Here is a 25,424-nt window from a genome sequence, read left to right as displayed (position 1 = left end):
CAAAGTGCTGGGATTACAGGCATGAGTCACCACACCTGGCCAGTTTCTTGACTATAATAAATCATCAACCAAATTATCTGTGGTTCAACTAACACAAGTCAAATTTGGAGGACTATGATTAGGAAATAATCACTTTATTGCTTAACGTTCAAAAAAATCAAAGTTTCAATATTGGATTGCCTACTCCTCCACTTTGCCCCTGTCCTGCCTTGTAAAAGGCAAGGAACCAATGCAATGCAGGTTATTTTTAAACTAGAACCCTATTTTAGCCCCTGAAAATAGCTGTTGCTCTGCCCTTGGTTTCTTCTCTCATTTAATATCAAGTAGGAATAATACGTCGAGATTTAAAGGAGTAGGAAAAACTAGCCTCCATTACATTTTAAATGAAGGCTAACAAGAATAAAAAAAAATGCAAGGATAAAAGACTTCCATCCTTATGGTAAAAATCCCAAGACACTAACAAAAAACACGTTAGGCTAAAATATGGAATCACTATCATGAGAATGCAAGGCATTAGACGCAATCAGAAGATTTCAGTTGATACGACTGGCCTTTGGCAGCAGCTGACACATGACAGTTCTGCAAATGGCAAGCATTTTATCAACGAGCAATCCAGTTGTGATTCGTTGTCTGGCGCCTGGTGCTACAGCCAAGTCAGGAGGACGTTATCAGAGGCACCAAGTTCCAGGCAGTAGCCTGGACCAGGGAAAGGGCACATAGGGTGACACATGAGGATGGCTGTCTACTCGAGTCATTTCAAAACAAAACAAAAAAGCCACTTAGCTGGGGAAGACAGTAAGCCGGGACTCTTCAATTAATCAAACTTTGTATTTGGCCAGTGTGTTTCAAATAGTCTTCTTTTTCAGTGGATTGATTATAGGCCTTACATTAAATTAATATCTCACAATGGGTGTTCTTGGTTACATCTTTATTGGAGGAATTAAATGTTTTACCCTCACACTGAAAGCAATTATGCCAGTTTCCTCCTATTTCTTAGCCAATATGTGTATCTGATGCCAAGGATATTTGTCCTAAGGGTCTTTTTCCATTTAAACTGTCTTTGTGACTTTTACGATATGCAAAATTCCTGGTGTTCACAAATAACTGGGAGAAAAGTTGGATTGTGGGTGGTGGATAATCCAGCCCAACATCAGGGCATTACTGACGAAAGGAAAAATATGCCTCTTTCCTGAGTCTTTCCGGATGAGGTCATTGTTTTCAGACAGTGTGTATACCTAATAGAAAAAGGCTCAAAGTCCACGGCTCGTCTCATACCAGGAGTTTGTCAGGGAACTGTTTCCAAAACCATAATGAATAATCAGGCTGTTCGTAAAAGAAGCCTCTCCAAGTAATAGTATTTTTTAAAAATTCTAGTATTGAAGAAACTAATTAAAAGCCCATCTGGTTGAGATAGTAATTCATTAAGGAAAAAGAGGAGGCAGAAGGCTTGGGAAAAATCGATCCTTTTCTTTCTTTGTTTCATGCATTTCAATGATTGTGAAATAATAGCGACCAAAGTCTGGATTCTGGATTGTGCAGAGTGCAGGAAAATCCTAGGAACATTCTTGGCATGTTCTAATAGTGGCTTCCCAGAAACGAGTGTTTTCAGCGGGTGTGGCGTCAGTGAGCTGATGTGCTTTTGCAAGGGGTCTCTTTAGAAGTGGTAGAGGCAGGGTCGAGAGAAGAAGGGGATGTAGACTCTGTACACGAGGAAGGAGCTAGACTCACTCAGGAAACTCCCCATTCTTCCTGCGCTGGCTGTGGCACACCCACCGGTGGCACACCCCTCCCTCGGGTCCAGTTCAGCCTACAGACTCCTGGGAGGAGAGCCAGGGCCCCAGCCTCTCCTTTGAGGAGTGTTGCAGCCTTTCTGTGTGCCAGATGCCTAGTGAAGAAAAGCTGAAACCCTGGAGCTTTGTGCACGTTAATGACCTTGGAAATGACTGAGCTCATGGACCCTCATCACACCATTGGAGACTACAAAGGTTAGACCGTCCGTTTCGTAAACTCAGCATATATTCCGTCTGGGGTCGACCGTGTCTTTAAAGATGAGAAAAGATGCAGGGCTTTTCCATTTGATAAAATTGTTTTACACTTATTATCATAAATGTCAATCTATTTCTGTGATAGTGTATATCTGTATAAAATGCACATCTTATTTGTCAGTGTATTTACAGATATTCTTAATGGAATAGGATGTTAAAATCGACGTGTCTGTTTTGTAGCAGGAGCCCAGCTCAACTCAACCAACAGTAGGTTGGTCCTTTGAGCACATAAAAAGGCATCTTCAGTGACTGTGGGCAAACACCTGTGATCCTATTTCTGGGCATTTTGTTTGAGTTTGGATGCCATCTCTAGGATGCTTTCCCTACAGTTGTGTTTGATGGGAGAGTTTGTTCCCTGGTGAGGCTGGCTTCAGGAGTTCCCTGGCTGGTCCTGCTCAGCATCCCCAGGGACGGACAGCCAACACGTCCAATAGAGCTGCAGAGGGTGGCCCCACACAGTCTCGCAGGCTGCTCCATTGAAACCTAGGGACTGTGGCGATCGGTTGCTGATTCCTTTGATACTGGACCCCTTAAGATAAGAGAGTGTAACTTATTTTGGTTCCTGGAGAGTAGACTCGTGGGTAACTCCAGATAAGGCAGATCAGCTGGGCCGCCTCCCTCCTTCACTTCCGATCTCGCCACTCTTCTCTGTTTCGCAGGACCTCCGGTGAGCTTAGGTTTGCCTTTGTACCCAGGACTGGTAGGACTGGGGAGCCGGGTCTGCTACACTTCACATGTACACACTTGTTAAGAGGTACAAAGGAATCCGAGGTTGGCACATGCTGTAACTGATGAATAATTCATGGTGGCTTTTTATGCCACACAGTTTTCTCCTGTAAATGAGCATGATTTTGAAAGACCATGCTGATTTAAAAGCCCAGTAATGTGGTTTCCTATTCCTCACTGACCTGCCTTAGATGTTTACTGGAAAGACGAAAGTTGACAAACATTAGAATAGTAAAATTTGAAGTTGACAATGGCCCCACGTGGGTGGTCAGCCAAGAACTCTGCTCCAACGCTTCCCTCCCCTGTTCTTTCTAAAGGATAACGTCACCTCAGGTTTACACAAGATTCTTTGACGCTCTGGACTTTCCTCAAATATAGCATCTGAATTTTAATAAGGATACTATGCATATTAATTAAAATGCATTCATGTATTCCTGATATATTTAGAGAGGAAAACTATGATGCTATGTCTTTTCCAACTGAATGGGGTCCTAGTGATAAAATTAGAATATCTCAAGATGTCTAGATGTCTTTTATTTAAATGAATTTAAAGTCCTCTGTTTTTCTTGTACTGTACAAAGAGTGGATTTTAGTTTGGATTTCCAGAAAGATAGGGCAGGTTTTGGAAGAAATCTTACATGCAGAGAGACTGTAAGTAAACAGAGTAAGTGATACATCTAATTATATTTTTAGTGGTCAAACCAGAAAGAACAACTTTCTTTCTCTTCCTTGTTTTTTAACTACTCTCCTCCCTTCTACTCCGTGGCATATTTTTAAGGTATTTGGAGTCTTTCCACTTGCTACCAGCTGGAATCTACAGAAACCGTATCTCTAGAACACTCAACAGTTGACTTGAAGTTCAGTCATAATTAAATTGGAAGTTCGCAAATTATTCTGAGACTTAAAAACAGGCACACCTTATGTTTGGAACATAAGGGGTTTTGCTACTCTGCATTGTTTTAAATGTACTCTCTGTAGGGAACACGGGCAATACTTTTAATTAACTTTTTTTTTTTTAAACAAAAGGATATTTTGAAAGGATATGTAATAAACAAGTCTGACCCTGCTTACATTTTATTTCTTATTCTCGGTAGTTGGTTCCCTGATGCTTTAAAACAACAGCAAAGCTTGCAGCTGTTCATCCATCTCTCTTTAGTAAGAGAAGATCATCCTGTCCTTTCTCTCCTGGCACACCTTGAAAGCATTAGCTAGCTAGATGGCTGTTGATTTAAGACTTTGATACAGTGACTTACAACCTCCTGCTGTAAAGGATATCCTTAGAGCTAGTGTTTGCATACAATTAATAGTAATTTAGGCCTTTGAGATATCCAGCTGTTGATTTTATGTTAAAATCTGACTGCTGACATGTATGTCTCCATCGTTAACATACTTTAAATGTTGGGGTGGTAGCCAGGATAGCAATTCAGAGTATTGGGATTTTACAAGACTTACCACTATTCATTTCCAAAAAGAGGGAAAATGCATCGTGCTGATTAGCATTGCTTTGAGGTTTCATATGAGAGAATGGAAATGCCAGACAGGTTTTCCTGCTTCCAGAGGCAGTCACAGCTGCCACTGCAAATGAGCCCTGCCACAGTTGCTGACCAGTGGGTCAGTCAGAGCATGACATGGCCAGGAACGTGCCCAAGGAGTGGGAACAGGCAGCATGCTGGGAGAATTGGGCCCTGGATTTCCATGAAACTGTCAGCAATAGAATGAGTCTTGAGAACTTCTGTCTGCGTCATAGGCTCCCTAGGCTTGTGACCACACCAGGGTACCTTGAAGATCTTCCTGAAACAGAAATTCCCCAAGCCTAGTATTACTTTTCTTTATAATATTTCACCTGGGAAACATATGTCCTGCTGACATGTGAATTGAAGTGGTGTAGAGAGTTAGAAGGGGATGTAGTATATTTACACAGTGCTCTTGGGAAAATGCCAGCATGTTAATGGGGTGGTATTATTTTGTGGGAAGCATATCCCTGGTGACTATTTTTAAGTGATTTAGGCCAGGCACGATGGCTCACACCTATAATCCCAGAATTTCGGGAGCCTGAGGCAGGCACATCGGTTGAGGTCAGGAGTTCGAGACCAGCCTCGCCAACGTGGTGAAACCTCATTTCTACTAAAAATACAAAATTAGCCAGGCATGGTGGCACACGCCTGTAATCCCAGCTACTCGGGAGACCGAGGCAGGAAAATCACTTGAACTCTGGAGGCGGAGGTTGCAGTGAGCCAAGATCGTGCCACTGTACTCCAGCCTGCGGGCAACAAGAGCAAAACTCTCTCTGTCAAGATAAAAATTAAAATTAAAAAATATATTAAATGGTTTAAATGGTTCGATAGCCCCATTTTCCATATATAAGGTAATGCTGGTTGTATGAATAGCTAAATATACCTGCAGATTCATGGATTAATCAGCTACTTCACTGATTATGGCTCTTGGCCCCACCCACATCTTTATTTTTTTACATTTAGAGTGACTCTCACTGTAATAGTCTGTCTCTAATTGGTAGCTTCGTCAGGGAGGGTCTGCTGATGAGTCATGGAGCCACCCCTGTACTTGGCATTAGAGCTGTTAATTAACATTCTGCTGTAATTAATTTACAAGCACTTTTCTTTTTAAATTTTTTAAAAAATTTTTATTATTATACTTTAAGTTCTAGGGTACATGTGCACAACGTGCAGGTTTGTTACATATGTATGCAGGTGCCATGATGGTGTGCTGCACCCATTAACTCGTTATTTACATCTGGTATGTCTCCTAATGCTATCCCTCCCCACTCCCCCCACCCCACAACAGGCACCGGTGTGTGATGTTCCCCTTCCTGTGTCCAAGTGTTCTCGTTGTTCAATTCTCATCTATGAGTGAGAACATGCAGTGCTTGGTTTTCTGTCCTTGAGATAATTTGCTGAGAATGATGGTTTCCAGCTTCATCCATGTCCCTACAGAGGACATGAACGCATCCTTTTTTATGGCTGCATAGCATTCCATGGTGTATATGTGCCAATTTTCTTAATCCAGTCTATCATTGATAGGCATTTGGGTTGGTTCCAAGTCTTTGCTATTGTGAATAGCCACAATAAACATACGTGTGCATATGTCTTTATGGCAGCATGATTTATAACCCTTTGGGTATATACCCAGTAATGGGATGGCTGGGTCAAATGGTATTTCTAGTTCTAGATCCTTGAGGAATCGCCACACTGTCTTCCACAATGGTTGAGCTAGTTTACAGTCCCACCAACAATGTAAAAGTGTTCCTATTTCTCCACATCCTCTCCAGCACTCCAGTCACTTCCTGACTTTTTAATGATCGCCATTCTAACTGGTGTGAGATGGTATCTCATTGTGGTTTTGATTTGCATTTCTCTGATGGCCAGTGATGATGAGCATTTTTTCATGTGTCTGTTGGCTGCATAAATGTCTTCTTTTGAGAAGTGTCTGTTCATATCCTTTGCCCACTTTTTGATGGGATTGTTTGATTTTTTCTTGTAAATTTGTTTAAGTTCTTTGTAGATTCTGGATATTAGCCCTTTGTCAGATGAGTAGATTGCAAAAATTTTCTCCCATTCTGTAGGTTGCCTGTTCACTCTGATAGTAGTTTCTTTTGCTGTACATAAACTTTTTAGTTTAATTAGATCCCATTTGTCAATTTTGGCTTTTGTTGCCATTGCTTTGGTGTTTTAGACGTGAAGTCCTTGCCCATGCCTATGTCCTGAATGATATTGCCTAGGTTTTCTTTTAGGATTTTTCTGGTTTTAGGTCTAACATTTAAATCTTTAATCCATCTTGAATTAATTTTTGTATAAGCTATAAGGAAGGGATCCAGTTTCAGCTTTCTACGTATGGTTAGCCAGTTTTCCCAGCACCATTTATTAAATAGGGAATCCTTTCCCCATTTCTTGTTTTTGTCAGGTTTGTCAAAGATCAGATGGTTGGAGATGTGTGGTATTATTTCTGAGGGCTGTGTTCTGTTCCATTGGTCTACATCTCTGTTTTGGTACCAGTACTATGGTGTTTTGGTTACTGTAGCCTTGTAGTATAGTTTGAAGTCAGGTAGCATGATGCCTCCAGCATTGTTCTTTTGGCTTAGGATTGTCTTGGCAATGCGGGCTCTTTTTTGGTTCCATATGAAAATTAAAGTAGTTTTTTCCAATTCTGTGAAGAAAGTCATCGGTAGCTTAATGGGGATGGCATTGAATCTATAAATTACCTTGGGCAGTATGGCCATTTTCACGATATTGATTCTTCCTATCCATGAGCATGGAATGTTCTTCCATTTATGTCCTCTTTTATTTCGCTGAGCAGTGGTTTGCAGTTCTCCTTGAAGAGGTCCTTCACATCCCTTGTAAGTTGGATTCCAAGGTATTTTATTCTCTTTGAAGCAATTGTGAATGGGAGTTCACTCATGATTTGGCCCTCTGTCTATTATTGGTGTATAGGAATGTACAATCACTTTTCAACAGATGGCAGGCACCATGTTAGGTACCGTTCAGAATAAATCTCTGTCATTTAGAATGATAATCCTGGAAGGTCCGCTGGCATATATGGGCAACTAACCAACATGAGACATTATGTAATGACCTGAGTAGAATGGAGAATGCAAGTGTTAGGATAAATGATGTGAGAGGATGTCATCATCTAAAGATGTTAGAACGCTGGCTAGGGAAGGCCCGGGGGATCCTTCGGGATATAGGTGACCTTGCTGGCTACAAGGGGCAGATCTGAGCATGGGTCACTTCTCACCGTGGCTGCAGTATGAAGGAAGGGTGCCTCTTGTCCTCAGAAACCATTTCTGCCACTTCCTCACTGCCAGAGCCACAGAGGATTTGGGATTTATTTTCCCCTTGTTAACATGATTGTTCTTTGGTAAATTTTGAAGTGATTTTAACAAATATAAATGCATAATTATGGACTTGTAGAAGGAAAGCATGCTCCTTTTGAGAATGATACACTGGTGAAGTGCTTGAGCTCTAGAAGCACAGAGATTTGGTCAGATGGCAGCTTGGATACCTACTAGCTTGGATAACCTTGGCCAAATTTCTCAACTTCTCTAAGCCTCAGTTTCCACATCTGTAAAATAGAGATAACAATACTGTCTGCTTTATACGACTGTGAGGATGAAGTGAGAATATCTATAAGACTCATGGCACAGTGCCTCCCACGTAATAATGAATGGGTTATATAATTGGCAATTAGAGTTCCATCTGGGAGATTCAGATTCTTGCAAATTATTTATATCGTTGAATAGTGCTATGAATCCGAGGCCTTGATTCCAGTTTGGTAATTTTATTTTAGTTTTATGTCTGAGTGTTTTGCTTATTTTTAATTATACAAATCATACAAGAATAGGCTTTCATTGTAAAAATTTCAAACACTACATGAGAGGCAAAAGCTCCCTTTGACCGCTGCCCAAACTTAGGGGATCACAACTATTCACTGTTTTATTTATCTATTTTCTTTTCATCAAAGTAATGCATATTCCTAGTTTTAAAAGGCAGATAGCGGCTTCTCGCATGAATGGGAGACAAAGAAATGAGAGAGCCAAGTAGTATAGAGTTTTTCAGGCCTGACTTCTTAGGATGACCAAAACTGGGACATTTCTGTTCCAGAATGTGGCTTTTCCCAATGAGACATTTTGCATTTTTATATTTCACGGTTGAATCAACACGCAATTTATTAAAAGGTTTAAGTTTTTTTTTGTTTTTTTTTTTTTTGAGATGGAGTTTTGTTCTTGTTGCCCAGGCTGGAGTACAACGGCACGATCTCGGCTCACTGCAACCTCCACCTCCAGGGTTCAAGCAATTCTCCTGCCTCAGCCTCCTGAGTAGCTGGGACCACAGTCACGTGCCACCACGCCTGGCTAACTTTGTATTTTTAGTAGAGGCAAGGTTTCTCCATGTTGGTCAGGCTGGTCTCGAACTCCTGACCTCAGGTGATCCACTCACCTAGGCTTCCCAAAGTGCTGGCATTACAGATATGAGCCACCACTCCCGGCAAGGTTTAAGATATTTCTAATTTGGCCTGTTTGGTGGGCAGAAAATTAACAGTAAACAACAGGAGTCTGCCAAGCCCTCAGAAGAGCGGGCGGCACACTTTTTCTGTAAAGAGCCAGATAGTAAGATTTTAGGTTTCATGAGCCATGTGGTTAGTGTTATGCTGCTGCTTTCCTTCTCTCTTTCTCTGTCTCTCTGTCTCTTTCTTTCTTTCTTTCTTTCTTTCTTTCTTTCTTTCTTTCTTTCTTTCTTTCTTTCTTTCTTTCTCTCTCTCTCTCTCTCTCTCTCTCTTTCTTTTTTTCTTTCCTTCTTTCTTCTTCATCATGCTGACACAAGAGAGAATGTAGAAATATGCGTGACCTCTTGATGGCTAAGTTCATAACTGGCACACTGTCACTTCTTTATTCTGTAAACCAGATGAGTCACATCAGCAATTCCAGTCTCAAAGTGAGAGGGCATTCAAAGTTACATGGCAAAGGGCAGGGATATAAGGAGGGGTGATAAATTCAGCCAATGATGTAATCCACCATAGCTTCTACGCAGTAGCAGTGGTATTGGCATGAATGGACATTTACTGAGACTCAGTGAATTGAAATTATTATGCTCAGTTAACCTGAAATACTTTATTCTTGGTTTAAAAAAGAAAATAAAAAGACAGTCTAACCCTTAGGGAACTTTCTAACAAACGGAAGGAAATGGTATACAGATGAAACCAATGAATAAAATGTTTATAGAGCAAAAAGCTAAGAAATACAAGATTTGAATGCTTTGCGTGATTAGCCTAAAGCATACTTTTTCTGTAAAGGGCACAATAGTAAATATTTGAGTCTTTGTGAGCCCAGTGGTCTCTGCCGCAACTACCCAAGTCTGAGATGGTAGCACAAAAGCAGCCATAGACAATACATAAATAAATGGACACAGCTGCTTTCAACAGAACTTTATTTACAAACACAGGCAGCAGGCATTAGTTTACAGACCACTGCCCTAGACTACTGAAAGAAATAAGAAAGAGTCAGCTATAGAAGACTTCTTGAAAAAGAATCCATGGTTTCAAAGGCGATAAAGATTAGTTTAGCTTAACAAGACATGCTTTAGAAATGAAGTCAGAAAACAATTATGTGGTTGTTCAATAAATTTGCCAACAGGTTAATGTAGTTAGTTCAGTCGGAATGAAAACAATAATGAAAACTCATCATTCTTTCAAAATATTACTTGGTACAAATTATTTCTGCTCTGAAAGCCTGTTTGAAAACCAGTTTGCTAAGAAGGTTCATGTTTTTGCTTAGCTGGAGAATGAGGAAAAAAAAGGATTAGAAATAAAATGAAAGAAATACCTAATTAAAATGATTTGATTTTATGCCACTTTAAAACATTTATTTGATTGATGTGACCTAAATGTGTGTAAAGGAACTAAAGGAATTAAAAAAGAATGGTTGGTTTTTAACCATCAGGAAACCATACGAATTCAAATGAGTATTTTTCTATTGTCAGTTGTATTCACCCAGATTTTACTCACCAATTTTCATGTGTTTCCTCTCCATATTTGGAGAGAGAATAAAACCTGGAATGCTGTTACAAAATGAACAGTTTTTCGCTAGAAATCTTTAATACCAGTTTACTCAGTTACAGTCAACTTGTAGTTGGGAACCTGAGGTTAGATGATTTCTTTTTTATTTTTATTTTTTTGAGACAGAGTCTGACTGTTGCCCAGGCTGGAGTGCAGTGGCACAGTCTCGGCTCACTGCAACCTCCACCTCCCAAGTTCAAGTGCTTCTCCTGCTTCAGCCTCCCAAGTAGGTGGAATTAAAGGCGTGTGCCACACACCTGGCTCATTTTTTGTATCTTTTGGTAGAGACAGGGTTTTGCCATGTTGGCCAGGATGGTCTTAAATGCCTGGCCTCAAGTGATCCTTCCGCCTCGGCCTCCCAAAGGGCTGGGATTACAGGCGTGAGCCACTATACCCAGCCAGTTAGGCAGATTTCTGCTGATTAACCAGATACAGAAGAGTTTGGAGTGTAGCTTTAGGAAAGGTGGGAAGGCAGAATGCTCCTTGGATAAGAGGCTTAATTCTATTAAGATTTTTCTCAGGCTTTAATACTTTTCTCAGATGTTTCTGGGTTTTTTTGTCCTGATGGCAATGTCATAATACACACAGAAGAAGGAGCGTGAGGGGGATTGTTTTATTTTATTTCATTTCATTTCACTATTATTTACTGAGCTCCTACTATGTGCCAATCACCATGCTTGGACCTGGGGATACAGTCATGAGAAAGGTGGCAATGAGTCTTCCCTTTGTGGAGCTCATGGGCCAGCAGCAGTGGCAGACAAGTGGACCATAGCATGCCAAGGGTTCCAGGAGAGTCCCCCAGAGGGAGGGAACCAGGCTTTTCAGAAGTAAGAGGGATTTTTCTTGAGATTAATAAACTTGACCAGGCGCGGTGGCTCATGCCTGTAATCCCAGCACTTTGGGAGGCTAAGCGGGGGCGGATCACCTGAGGTCACGGGTTCGGGACCAGCCTGGCCAACGTGGTGAAACCCCATCTGTACTAAAAATACAAAAATTAGCCAGGCATGCTGGTGCACGCCTGTACTCCCAGCTACTCAGGAGGCTGAGGCAGGAGAATCGCTTGAACCCAGGAGGTAGACATTGCAGTGAGTTGAGATCATGCCACTGCACTCCAGCTTGTGTGATACAGACTCCATCTCAGAGAAAAAAAACTTCATACTGATTTTACATACATATGATTAAAATAAAATTGCACATTGAAAGGACTTAGGAGTCTCCATTCCTAGTCATTAAGCCTGAGATTGGCAATAAAATTGAAAGGAATTCTTGAGAGGTTTTGAGAACACAGTGTTCTGAAATCCCCCGAGTTTCTTGGGAATACCATTTTCCCAGGAAACATAATCATATAAATCCACTCTCACGGTTACTGATTGTTCTCTTACATTTTCTTTCTTTCTTTTTTTTTTTCTTTGAGACAGAGTCTTTTTTGAGATGGAGTCTAGGTCTGTTGCCAGGCTGGAGTGCAGTGTCGTGATCTTGGTTCACTGCAATCTCCGCCTCCTGGGTTCAAGCCATTCTTCTGCCTCAGCCTCCCGAGTAGCTGGGATTATAGGCATGTGCCACCACACCCAGCTAATTTTGGTATTTTTAGTAGAGACGGTGTTTCACCATGTTGGCCAGACTGGTCTCGTTCTATTGGCCTCATGATTCACCTGCCTCAGCCTCCCAAAGTGCTGTGATTACAGGTGTGAGCCATCACGCCCGGCCACATTTTCTTTTCATTTGTTGTTATACCAATTGTGTTTCCTTCTTTTCTTGAGAAGTCGTCTTGCCCTGCTGTCAGGTAATTTCCTTTCTTCTGGTTATGCATTGAATTGTGTCCTCACAAAAGATGCTGAAGTCCTAATCGCCAGTACCCGTGACTGTGACCTTACTTGGATCGCCTTAACAGACCATCAAGTTACGATGAGGTCATGAGGGTAGGCTCTAACCTAACATGAGGTGTCCTTAAAAAAAGGGAAATTTGGATGCAGAGATGGACACACATAGGTAGAAAATGGCATGAAGACACAAGGAGAACCATCTCCAAACCAAGAAAGGCCCGAGCCTACCAGAGAGTAACAGAGAGGAATGAAACAGATTCTCCCTCACAGCCCTCAGAAGGAACCGACTCTGCAGACTCTTTGACTTTGAATTTCTAGTCTCCAGAACTGTGAGACAGTTTCTATTGTTTAAGCCACCCAGTCTACGGTACTTTGTAATAGCAGCCCCAGAAAACTAGTACATCTTAGCTAATGTGTAAGGTCCTGGTAAGCATGACAGAAGTTGTATCTGTAAGTACACGCAAAGGCTAGTGGCTGGTGTATTAGTCTGTTCTCACACTGCTATAAGGACATATCTGAAACTGGGTAATTTATAAAGGAAAGAGGTTTAATGGACTAACATTTCCACATGGCTGGGGAGGCCTCACAATCATGGCAGAAGGCGAAGGAGGAGCGAAGTCACCTCTTACATGGCGGCAGGCAAGAGACCACGCTCAGAAGACCTGCCCTTTATAAACCATCAGATCTTTTGAGACTTATTCACTATCACGAGAATAGCATGGAAAAGACCCACCCTCATGATTCAGTTACCTCCCACCGGGTCCCTCCAGTGACATGTGGGGATTTGTGGGAGCTGCAATTCAAGATGAGATTTGGGTGGGGACAGAGCCAGACCACATCAGCTGGTAGATACTTGTCATCTTACTGCAATGTAGGCTTCAGCTTGGTAGTCATCAACATGGGGCACTCTACCCAATGATGACAGCTCTTCAATGATTGTGGATACTTGGCTACATAGGGTGAATGGGACATAGGGAACATAGGGAACATCTGGGACATAGGAATGGGCAAGATGTTCCATCTCGGGACATAGGGAGCATCTGGTTATAACCACGCAGATACAGAGGACTTTCTACCATTATATGAGGGCCATGGAAAAAGCCATGTGTTCAGATAGCAAGAGAGCCAAGAGAGGTTCTAAGAAGAAGGATTAGGTCAGGGAATTCTGGGCAGAAACCACCTGAGATCCAACCTCCCACAAACTTCCATCTTTAAAGATTTTCCATCTTTATGAAGAAGAATTTTTTTTCTAGTCTCTTCATGACTCTCAGAGCATTCTTATAAATTTCTGATTTTGAAGGTTTAACAGTGTCCCTTCTTCACTTCCACAGTAATGTTAAGAATAATTATTGACCAGGTGCGGTGGCTCATGCCTGTAATCCCAGCACTTTGGGAGGCTGAGGGAGGCAGATCACCTGAGGTCAGGAGTTTGAGACCAGCCTGGCCAAAACAGTGAAACCCCATCTCTACTAAAAATACCAAAATTAGCCAGTCGTGTTGGCGGGTGCCTGTAATCCCAGCTACTCGGGAGGCTGAGACAGGAGAATCGCTTGAACCCAGGAGGCAGAGGTTGCAGGTGAGCTGAGATTGTGCCACTGCACTCCAGCCTGGGTGACAAGAGGAAGACTCCATCTCAAAAAAAAAAAAAAAAAAAAAAGAATAGCAATTATTAAGATAGCTCAGATCGCCGGGCGCGGTGGCTCACGCCTGTAATCCCAGCACTTTGGGAGGCCGAGGCGGGCGGATCACAAGGTCAGGAGATCGAGACCACGGTGAAACCCCGTCTCTACTAAAAATACAAAAAATTAGCCGGGCGCGGTTGTGGGCGCCTGTAGTCCCAGCTACTCGGGAGGCTGAGGCAGGAGAATGGCGTGAACCCGGGAGGCGGAGCTTGCAGTGAGCCGAGATCGCGCCACTGCACTCCAGCCTGGGCGACAGAGCGAGACTCCATCTCAAAAAAAAAAAAAAAAAAAAAAAAAAAAAGAATAGCAATTATTAAGATAGCTCAGATCTTTTGAGTCCTGACTCTGTGACAGGCACTGTGCTATGTCTTTACATATCGTATTATCTCACTTAAATCTCATTTAATTGCCTCAACAGTTCTAGGAAGGAGGTGAGGAAACTGTCACTTATAAAAGTATCTTGCCCAACTTCATGATAAATAGTGGAGCCAGAGCTTGAACCCAACTTGACTGCAGAACTTATGTTCTCACTACCTCCTGACTCCCTGAACACCAAGTGACCGAGAATATGAAACATTTTTACAGTTACGATGTGCATTTAAAATAGTAACTACTAAACTGATTCTTAGGAAATGAGACCAAAGGTGTGTACAAAAGATCTCTCTTCTTTTTAATTAATTAATTTTTTTTTTATGACAGAGTCTCGCTCTGTGGCACAGGCTGGAATGTAGTGGCATGATCTTGGCTCACTGCAACCTCCACCTCCCAGGTTCAAGCAATACTGGTGCCTCAGCCTCCTGAGTAGCTGGGACTACAGGCACGGGCCACCACGCCTGGCTGATTTTTGTGTTTTAGTATGGATGGGGTTTTGCCATGTTGGCCAGGCTGGTCTCGAACTTTTGACCTCAAGTGATCTGCCTGCCTCGGCCTCCCAAAGTTCTGGGATTACAGGCATGAGCCACCACACTGGGCCGAGATGGTCCCTCTTAAACTCTGTTTTGCTAACTAGATAATCTGGTTCCCCCCACTTTTTTTTCCTCTGATTACATTTACCTGAATTTTGCCCTTAATGTCTCTCTTCTCAATAGTGTTTTATTTTTTTAAGTCACTCTAGGGATTTCATCTTTAATGAAAACAGAAACGATTCAGATCAGACACCTATTGAAGCCCGTCATTGTGTCCAAATAATTGGTCATATAATTGATACGGTTCCTCCTCATGTGATGCTCCTTACAGACTTTTGAGAAGTCAGACAATTGCATAATTATAAATTGAGAAAATATAGAGGATAATAAGAGAATATAATTTAGTTGGGGCATCCGGGAAGACCTCTCCAAGGAGGTGACACTGAAGCGGAGGCCTGGCTGATAAATAAGAGTGTGTGTGGTGGGGTTGGGAGCCACAGAGACTGTCTACAGAGAGAAGAGTGTGTCTGAGGTCTGTGCCATGTAGGATGAATGATGGCAACTGTGACTGCATAGCGAATGAGGAAGAAGGCTTCAGAGATGAGAATGAAGACATGAACAAGGGCCTGCCTGTGATTGCATACCATAGTAAGGGTTTTGGATTAGCATTGCTCATTGCTATATAAATTAATGTGGTAAAGATATTTGAACTATTATAAAAAAATGATTACAAGTAAACTTGAATGGCAGTGTGGTGTTGGGTGTTGGTGGAAAGAGTTTTTTTTTTTTTTTTTTTTTTTTTTTTTGATATGTAGTCTTGCTCTGTCACCCAGGCTGGAGTATAGTGGCACGATCTCGGCTTACTGCAGCCTCCACTTCCCGGGTTCAAGTGATCCTCCTGCCTCAGCCTCCCAAGTAGCTGGGATTACAGGCACGCACCACCACGACTGGCTAATTTTTGTATTTTTAGTAGAGATGGGGCATCTCCATGTTGATCAGTCAGGTCTTGAACTCCTGACTGCAGGTGATCCGCCCACCTCAGCCTCCCAAAGTGCTGGGATTGCAGACATGAGCCATCACGCCCAGCCGATTTTTTAAAATGTTAAAATGGAAGAGAGTAGAATCCATAAATACTCCCATTCATATATGGTCATCTTATTTACAACACAGATGCCACTACAATTCTGTGCAGAAAGAATGGATTTTTCAGTAAGTGGTGCTGGAGCATGAGCTATCTATGTGGGGGGAGAAAATGAACTTTGATCACTATCTTATACTATTTATTAAATTTAATTTCAGATGGAGCATAAAAGCTAAAACAAGCTTCTGGAATAAAGCATAGAATACCTTCAAAACCATGGCTTAAACAAAGATGTTTTAAACAGGACCAAAACCAAACACTAGCCATAAAAGAAAAAAAAATACTAATTGAATTACATTAACATTAGGAGCTGTTCATCAAAGGACATCATTAAGAACATGACTAGGCCAGCCATCATCTAGAAGATAGTTTACATTATGTTTTTCTGAAAACATACTCATATCCAATATATAAAAAGAACTGGCCAGGCGTGGGTGGCTCATGCCTGTAGTCCCAGCACTTTGGGAGGCTGAGGCAGGTGAATCACCTGAGGTCAGGAGTTCGAGACCACCATGGCCAACATGGTAAAACCCCATCTCTACTAAAAATACAAAAATTAGCTGGGCATGGTGGAACATGCCTGTAATCTCATCTACTTGGCAGGCTGAAGTGGGAGGATTGCTTGAACGTGGGCAGTGGAGGTTGCAGTGAGCAGAAATTGTACCACTGCACTCTAGCCTGGGCAACAGAGTGAGACTCCATCTCAAAAAAAATAAAAAATATAAATAAATAAATAAATAACTCCTGGCTGGGTGTTGTGGCTCATACTTGTAATCCCAGATCCTTGGGAAGCCAAGATGGGAGGATTACTTGAGGCCAGGAGTTCAAGACCGGCCTGGGCAACATAGCCAGATCCTATCCTAAAAAATTAAAAATAAATAAATAAAACAAACTTAGCTGGGTGTGGTGGCACACACCTGTAGTCTCAGCTACTCAGAAGGCTGAGGTGGGAGGATTGTTTGAGCCCAGGAGGCAGAGGCTGGATTGAGATATGATCATGCCACTGCACTCCAGCCTGAGTGACAGAGAGAGAACCTGTCTCTAAAAAAAAAATCTAAAAAAGGAACTCCTACAAATCAATAAGAACAAGGCAGATAAGCCATACTTCACAAAGGTGTATACTTCACAAAGCAGCATATCCAGAATGGTCAATAAGCATATGAAAAAAGTCTCACTTTCATTAGTCATCAGTGAAATGCAAATTAAAACCTCAATGAGACACCATTTCAATAAAACTTTATTTACAAAGTTGTATATATCTATCAGCATGGGTAAAATAAAAGATTTTCTAAGTATTGTCAAGGATATGGAACAACTGGAATTCTCCTACATTGCTGGTGGGAGTATAAACTGAACAACTCACTTTGGAAAAGTGTTTGGCAGCACCTTCAGAAGTGAAACATGCATCTTCTATACATCTATATACACCTGTATGATACATCCGTGTGTGTGCATAAACATAAACATATACATGCTACATCTATAGCATGAATGTCCACCAATGGACATGTACAGTGATATTCACAGCAGCTTTATCCAGAATAACCCCAAACTGGAAAAACCCACATGTCCCCAAACAGGAGAATGGACAAATGAATTGTGGTATATTCTTTCAACGGAATATTACCCAGAAATAAAAAAGAATAAACTGCAGATACACACAACTGCATGGATGAATCACATAGGCATTATGTTGAGCCAAAGGAGCTAAACATGGAAGAGAACATACTGTCACATGAATCATGCATGAAGTTCAAAACTAGCAAAACTAATCTTTCATGAGATTAAGTCAGAATAGTAGCTATCTGGAGGGATGGGGATGTAGTATTGACTGGAAAAGGGTGTAAGGAAACTTTCTGGGGTGTTAGGGATGTTCTAGATCTTGATCTGACCTGGGAAGTGGTTACATGGTTGTACACACATGTAAAAATTCACTGAGTCATATACTGGAGATTTGTGAACTTTGTAGGTAAGATGTATATTTCAATAAAAAATTTAACATTAAAATATTACAATAGGTTTGAATAAATGGGGGAAAGTTTCAAAAAAGCAAAGTTACAAATTGCATATGTAATGTGATCTGAACTCCATTAAAAATTCATGGAAGAAAAATGGAAAGAAAATCTGTGGAAAGGCTGGGCACATAGGTTTACGCCTATAATCCCAACACTTCGAGATTGACTTGAACTTCTGATTGCTTTGGCCCGGGAGTTCAAGACCAGCCTGGGTTATATGGTGAAACAACATCTCTACAAAAAGATACAAAAATTAGCTGGGCATGGTGGCACATGCCTGTAGTCTCAGCTGCTCAGGAGGCTGAGGTGGGAGGACTGCTTGAGCCAGGAGGCGGAGGTTGCAGTGTGCCAAGATTGTGTTGGTGCACTCCTGGGTGTGGGAGCAAGACCCTGTCTGACACAGACAAAAAACAAAAAAAGAAAATTGGCTGAATAATTAATAGTGGTTTCTGGATGGAGGGATTGTATTTCCATTTCTCAATAGATTTCAGTGTTTTCTGTTTTCTCTGATGTATCTTATTTCCATATCAGAAAAATTGAAATGGGAGAAACAATCACTGAGTGGATTTTGGCATAATTTCAGGGAATTGTAAATCAAGTTTGACATTTTAGGGGTGAAATAGCAATGCAGAGATGGGCAAATTTAGAAGGCATCACAGAGGGGTAACCCTGAAGGGGAACTGGAACAGCATTTTGGGAAGGATATGAATGAAAGCAGGAATGGGGGATGGTCAAGGAACCTTGTGTGATGTTTCCGTTGGCCCGCATTCTTCAGCCTATGCTGGTCTGACTTTGTTTCCATCTAGTTCATGAGTTCTGCAGTCCCTTCTGTGGGCCTTCGAGGATGTACTAGCTTTTTCTTACACTCTGTCGTGGTGATTTAAAACCATTTATGATTTTTATCCTTAACAAGCTCTTTTCCTAGCCTTCTACATTTTTAGGCATTACCATTTGCTCTATTCTCTATTTTGAGGCTGCCTTTTCTTCCCTGCTGCACCATATGCCAATGTGAGTTTAAAAATTCATTGTGCCAAGCCATTCTCTCCTCCCCAAAAATAAATAAATAACCCCAGATCCCCCTTCCCTTCCGCCACAACACACACACGGAGCTCCAAATGATCCATCTGTCCTATTGAAGATAACCCACTTCATCCCGAGGCAGGCTATTTTTGTTTGCTTTGTCTTGAAAATTCCTACGTTGTAAGCGTTAAAGAGTACATTGGTTTCCATCAGAAAATGAAAAGGAAAGCACTTTGTTCTCCTGTTTCATACCTATTGCAGGGCTGTGCACAAAGAAATGCTCAATAAATGCTGATTGAATTGCCTTGATGCAGATCATAGTCTGTGCCACATTTCAGATTTTTCTGTGCACATTTTTACTGATGATTGCACATTTATAATTATAAAATGGATTATGAAAGGGGTAATATTCCCTGGAATCCAATATTTTCTTGATCTTTTTTTTGCAAATCTATATCCTTTTAGGTGAGTTTAATTACCGAATTTTTAAATTCTCTGTGGTATCCAAGGATGGCTGGAAGCCTTCTGTGAGTACTGTTTGTTTTGTTTTCAAACTGCTTCTGTCCCTTTCCTTGATAGGGTAAGTAATAGCATTATGCTGTGTTACTGGAAATTTTAATCAATAAAATGTACATGCCTTTAATTAGGATGCTAGGAAGTACTGCTGAGTTTGATCATTTAGTTAATGCAATGAGCTAAGAGGCTCAAGCATTTATGTGCACAGGGTCAATTTGAGTAAATCCGAGCCTAGATGGGCAATTTTCATATTTTTTCCAAGATAACCTAAATGAAAGATTCATTTTAAGGTCCAAAGTTAATACATGTTTGAGAAAGCAGTTCTCCTGAAACAGACATAGAAATGAGGGAGACTAGCTTTGCTTTTGAGAAGTTCACAGTTCAGTGATTCCTTCTCTCTTTCATGTACGCCTGTGGCTCAGCTCTCACCTCTGGGTGGATGGGTACTACGAAAGCTATCCCTCCTGCTCTGACTTTCCATGAGACCTAGAGCAGCATTCTCAGCTGCCTGCTGGACACCACTTCATGGATGTTCTGATGACCTCTTAAGCTTCTTATTAGATCTGAAATTAGCTCATTTTTACCTCTTTCCACCAAAACACATTATCTTTCCTGTGTTTCTTATCTAAATGGCTCTACTTTTTTGCAGTCAGTCTCTAACCTTTGGGATTCTTTTTGATGCCTCCCCTTTCATTGAAGGTTGATTTCAAGCTGGCCATGGCAGTCTGTACCTGTAGTCCTAGTTACCTAGGAGGCTTAGGTGGGAGGATTCTATGAGCTCTAGAGTTTGAGTCCAGCCTGGGCAACATAGCAAGACCCCATCTCTTAAAAACTATATAAATAAATGAAAGAAAGAAAGGTTGATTTTCCCCTTCTCAAGTATCCATGTCCTTTTTCTTCTGGCCATTTGTCTATTAGGGCTGTCTCCTATAAACAGTGCCCATCCTCAATTTGGCTGGGAATATGTGAACCCATGTAAGAAGGGAATGGCCCGGTGGGGTACTATCTATTCGTGAGATGATCTTAGATCTTGTTTTCCTTATCTACTAATATCCCTGTCTCACTCCACTTGTCCCTTGGTCATCAAACTTATCCATCTCTCTTCCCACCTCCACCTAGGCTGGGTGTTCTTTCCTTTCTTCCTCTTCCCAAATGCTGATGCATAATTGACTACTTCCTCATTTACAATTTTTTATTAAGTATTTGTAGAAACAGCTCTTCCAATGGATTCCCTCTCCCAAGCACTGCCCCCTTTCAATTTGGTGCAACCTGAAGTCTGCCCATCCGCTAGTACTGCCCACCTCGAAGGAACCCCAACCATACCCCCTCCCAGTCAATGACATGGTGTCAACATTGGCATGCTTTGGGACTCCAAAGGTAGACATTGCATTTGTTCTCATTTCCAAAAGCTCATGGAATGGATGTTTACTGCAAGGTAATAGCACCCAGATGATGATTTCTAACACACTGGAGAGAAGTGATTATTTTTGCATTGGGATACATGCTAGAGGTAAACTCAATGGGGAAATATGGATGAATCTCAAAAACATGCTGAGTGAAAGAAGCTGGGGTGAAAGGGTATATATTGGATGGTTCTATTTGTGTGAAGTTCTGGAATGTGCACAAAGTGATAGAAATGGGAACAGTGGCTGTGGTGTGAGGGCAGGGATTGACTGGGAAGGAGCACAGAGGAACTTTCTGCAGTGCTGGAAGTGTTCTGTATCTTGACAGATGTGTGGTTTACATAGGTGAATGCATTTGTTAAAACTCATCAAATTGTATACTTAAGATCTATGCTTTTTGCTGTATGTAAATTATACCTTAATTTAATAATAGAAACACAAAAAATTAATTTAAAGGGAAAAATTGCAGAGTAAAATGTGTAATAGTATCCTACTAGTGGTTAAAGAGAAAAGACTGTATGTGTAGGAATAAACAAAATAATATGATAGGGAGAGGAGCAGACACGCTTTGTATTGGTTATCAGGAAGCATTTGCTTTGGAAGTGCTACTATTTAATATCAGACACTATTTTTGGGAATACATGGTCACTTTTACAGTGGTTCACAGCAGATTAAAATCTGATTTTAGAAATAGGAAGGTATAGATTTTCTCTGTGGAAACTTCCAATGCTTCTAAAAACCTTGCACCCTGCTGCCTTCCCTCAGTACCCGAAATAAATCACAACTGTTTGGTTTAAGTTTGGTAAGTAGGAGGGTTTAAATCACAGCTTTTATAATAACTAATATGTGGATCCCAGACTGATAGCCTACAGGCCATGGTAGGCCTGTGAACATGTTTTGTTCTGTTTTGTTGGAGAGTGGAAACATGGACAGTGGTGCTTTTTTCTTTTTATGAGTTGCAAATCTTTGAAACTTGGGAAATTTCCTGTAAAAATGTGAACGTCTGGCAATACCTGGCTGGCTTGCATTCTTTTTTTTTTTTTTTTTTTTTTTTTGAGACGGAGTCTCGCTCTGTCGCCCAGGCTGGAGTGCAGTGGCGCGATCTCGGCTCACTGCAAGCTCCGCCTCCCGGGTTCACGCCATTCTCCTGCCCCAGCCTCCCGAGTAGCTGGGACTACAGGCGCCCACAACCGCGCCCGGCTACTGGCTTGCATTCTAAAACAACAATAATTGCTTGGATCTGAGTACTGGCTCCTCCATTTATAAAATTAAGATATAATTTATTTTTTATATATCCCACCATTCACAGTTATCTCAGGACCAATCTTCTGCCTCCATTAAAAAAAAATTCTACTCTCAGTCCTATTTTGATTTGCAACCTCTGGATCAACATTTATGGAGCCCTTTCTGTGTACCAGGAACTATCAAGGATATCAGGAACTATTTCGTATATACATGAGGGAGATATTCTTATATCTGTTTTACAGATGAAGTAACCAAGCTTCAATTAGAACCCACCTGAGGTTGCTCAGTAGCAAGTAGCCAAACCAAGATTTGAACTAGGTATTCTTACTCCCAGAGCCTACAAATTACTGACCATGTTGTTGTTTGTTTTTTACTTTTAACTTTAGTTTCATCTATTGTTGAGCAAAAATTTAGTACTTACCTCTGGTTGAGTTCTGATTAGTTTCTTTGTGATTTATTTGGTAGAATAATCCCTGGTCTCCAAACACTATTGATTTTGCATTACTAGCAGTAAAAAAGAAAAAAAAATGTGTAATATGTATGTATATTATTTATTGGTAAATAATAAACTTGGGCTGTATTACCATTATGTACACTTTTAAACATATAGGTATTTGAAAGTCTTAAAGAATAAGAATATATATATATATTCCAGAATTTTCTCTCCACACTGCAGAAAATTATGTTGTAGGTATTGCACACCCTATCTTGGCAGCCAATAGATGAAGTGATGCCTGGACAATGATTCTGCCCGAAAGCATTTTCATATCAGAGACTGCCAATTTTGTACCCAATAAATTGTGCCTTCTAGATAAAGGATTCAGGAGAAAGGTCACCTGATTTGCCCACACCATGGGAAGACAGCAGAAAGTTCTCCATTGTTAGAAAGGTATTGTCCCTCTGTAGCCACATTTAAACAACTGTATTCTAAAACCTTCTATAACTGTGAACTCCAAAATAGCCAAAGGCATCTTTTATTTCTGTTACGGCCTGGGATTCCCTTTGGGGAGCTTAGGTTCTTTTCAAACATCTAATTTTGACTGTGGATTTAATGCAGAGAAAAGCAGTACCCTCCCAGGTCTCAGTTTCTCAGTCTGAGATGTGGGGCCTCCATCTCACAGGACTTCTGCTATGATTAACAAATTTGTGGTTTTAAATACTTGGACAAAGCAAGCGCTGAGAGAGGCTGTTAATACTGAATCAGTGTGAAATGTATTTGTGGATCCGTGCCAACGGTTTTCCCAGAATTCTGGTGCTCTAAAGAAAGAATGACAATTGAGTATGCTTTTAAAGGCTTGCTTTGCGCCTGCTCAAAGGTCACGCCGTGTTCTCTCTCTAAATAGAGTTGTTTATATGTGGAAGGATAGGTTTTTCTTTCTAAGAGCTTCTCCATGTCCTTTGACCTCCTTCCCATCAACTTGTATGATCTGAGTGAAGCTTTATTCTGGAGCATCCTCTGTTTGGAATGTTCTTTTCTGCCCTCCGCTAACCTCCTTAATTCCCTTGGTCAGTCTGTCTTCAAGGCCCAGATGGAACACCAGATTCTTCACAATCCTACCAGCACCAGGGTGACTTAATCTTTCCCTCTCATGCTCTTTCAAAAAAATCAGAGCGCAGCATCTAGCGAATGCGAGGGAGCACATTTGACACACCCCTTGTGGACTGAAAGCCTTGTGTGTGTGCGTATCATCATTGGGAATGCAATAGAAATACATAAAGTTGTTCATGTAAAATGTGAAACATATGCCACATCTCTGTTCTGGAACATTTTATTAAGAAAGAAACATTAGGCCATGGCTCATGCCTGTAATCCCAACATTTTGGGAGGCTGAGGTGGGCGGATCACCTGAGGCCAGGAGTTCAAGACCAGCCTGGCCAACATGGCGAAACCCCATCTCTACTAAAAATACAAAAATTAGCCAGGCACGGTGGCACACACCTGTAATCCCAGCCACTTGGGAGGCTGAGGCAGAAGAATTGCTTAAACCCAGGAGGCAGAGGTTGCAGTGAGCCAAGATCACACCACTGCACTCCAGACTGGGTGACGGAGCGAGACTCCATCTCAAAAATAAAGTAAAATAAAAATTTTTTAAAAAGAGAGAAACATTAAAAAATTTAGGCCGGGCGCGGTGGCTCAAGCCCGTAATCCCAGCACTTTGGGAGGCTGAGACGGGCGGATCACGAGGTCAGGAGATCGAGACCATCCTGGCTAACACAGTGAAACCCTGTCTCTACTAAAAAAAAATACAAAAAAACTAGCCGGGCAAGGTGGCAGGCGCCTGTAGTCCCAGCTACTCGGGAGGCTGAGGCAGGAGAATGGCGTAAACCCGGGAGGCGGAGCTTGCAGTGAGCCGAGATCCAGCCACTGCACTCCAGCCTGGGCGACAGAGCGAGACTCCGTCTCAAAAAAAAAAAAAAAAAAAATTTAAAAAGAAAATTAAGAGATCATTAACCATATCCCCAAACTCTAAGTCAAACCCCCAGACTTTTACTGCTATAACGATACACTGGCATGGTATTTACCATGTTGCACTGTAGTTAGGCACACCCATGCCTGGTTTCCTGCTAATGTGTGTGCTCTTTGTGGGCTGCTACATTATTCATCATTAAGGCTGCTGTCACCTGGCCCTATTGTAGGCACTTAATGAATGTTTTAGTTAGCTCACAGTCTCAAAGGATAGAGAAGAGCCTGACACTGATTTTAACCCAGTCTCCTGTTCTATTCCTTATCTAGCTTACATATTTCTTGTGACCATAAACTATAGGAGGTTCTGTGAAGCTAAAGCTGAAGTCCACAGGTGAAAGATCTCAAAAAAGGAAGCCAGTGAGCGAGAAGCCCTGATAATAGCATAGTCAGAAAATAGATTATCTGGGGTACTGGAGATTTCCTAGTAAATTGACAGTGAACATGAGGTTTGCCAGAGTGAGTCAGAGCTTTTCAGTGTTGAGAGAGACGAATTATAAATACTTCAAACGGTGCCATTAGAAACGCTTCCCTCTGCATTTTTCCTCCTGGGAGAGCCACGGTGGGGAAGCTGGAGCAGGCAGGCACCGTGCACCTGCTCCAGGGTCAGCACCTCTGTCAGGGGAGGTGCAGAGAAATGCTGACGCTGGGGTTTCTGGTTCTACACTCAGCTATTTATCCCACCAGCAAGGACAGCCTGTCTCCTAATTACCAACTACTGGGACAGCTTCCTATGTCCACGGCTGGCCAGGGTCTCTCGGGCATGTGCCTGCCACTTAGTGCCTTCCAGTTCAGTGGCACTTAGATATGCTCTAACCAGGAGGATGATAATTATATCTTGCAGCTGTATATGTAGTATAGCAGTTCTTAGAC

At 41.6% G+C, this 25,424-nt stretch overlaps 1 protein-coding gene across 19 annotated transcripts in view; it reads left to right on the top strand.

Moving 5' to 3' along the window:
* Positions 1-25,424, top strand: part of ABLIM1 (actin binding LIM protein 1) — a 342,305-nt gene that overhangs the window by 83,238 nt on the left and 233,643 nt on the right. For 18 of the 19 annotated variants that reach the window (XM_050804258.1, XM_050804255.1, XM_050804254.1 and 15 more), the window contains exon 1: positions 6-1,985. The exons of the other annotated variant lie outside the window; for it this stretch is intronic. In XM_050804258.1, coding sequence (XP_050660215.1) covers positions 1,928-1,985 — 58 coding nt within the window. In that variant the 5' untranslated portion in view covers positions 6-1,927. Of the gene's footprint in view, positions 1-5; positions 1,986-25,424 lie in introns of those variants that run through there. 19 annotated transcript variants of the gene reach the window in all.

The sequence above is a fragment of the Macaca thibetana genome, chromosome 9 (assembly GCF_024542745.1).
Source record: "Macaca thibetana thibetana isolate TM-01 chromosome 9, ASM2454274v1, whole genome shotgun sequence".
In the NCBI taxonomy this organism is placed as follows: domain Eukaryota; kingdom Metazoa; phylum Chordata; class Mammalia; order Primates; family Cercopithecidae; genus Macaca; species Macaca thibetana.
Note: the sequence above shows the minus strand (reverse complement) of the source record. Positions and strands in the feature narration are given on the sequence as shown.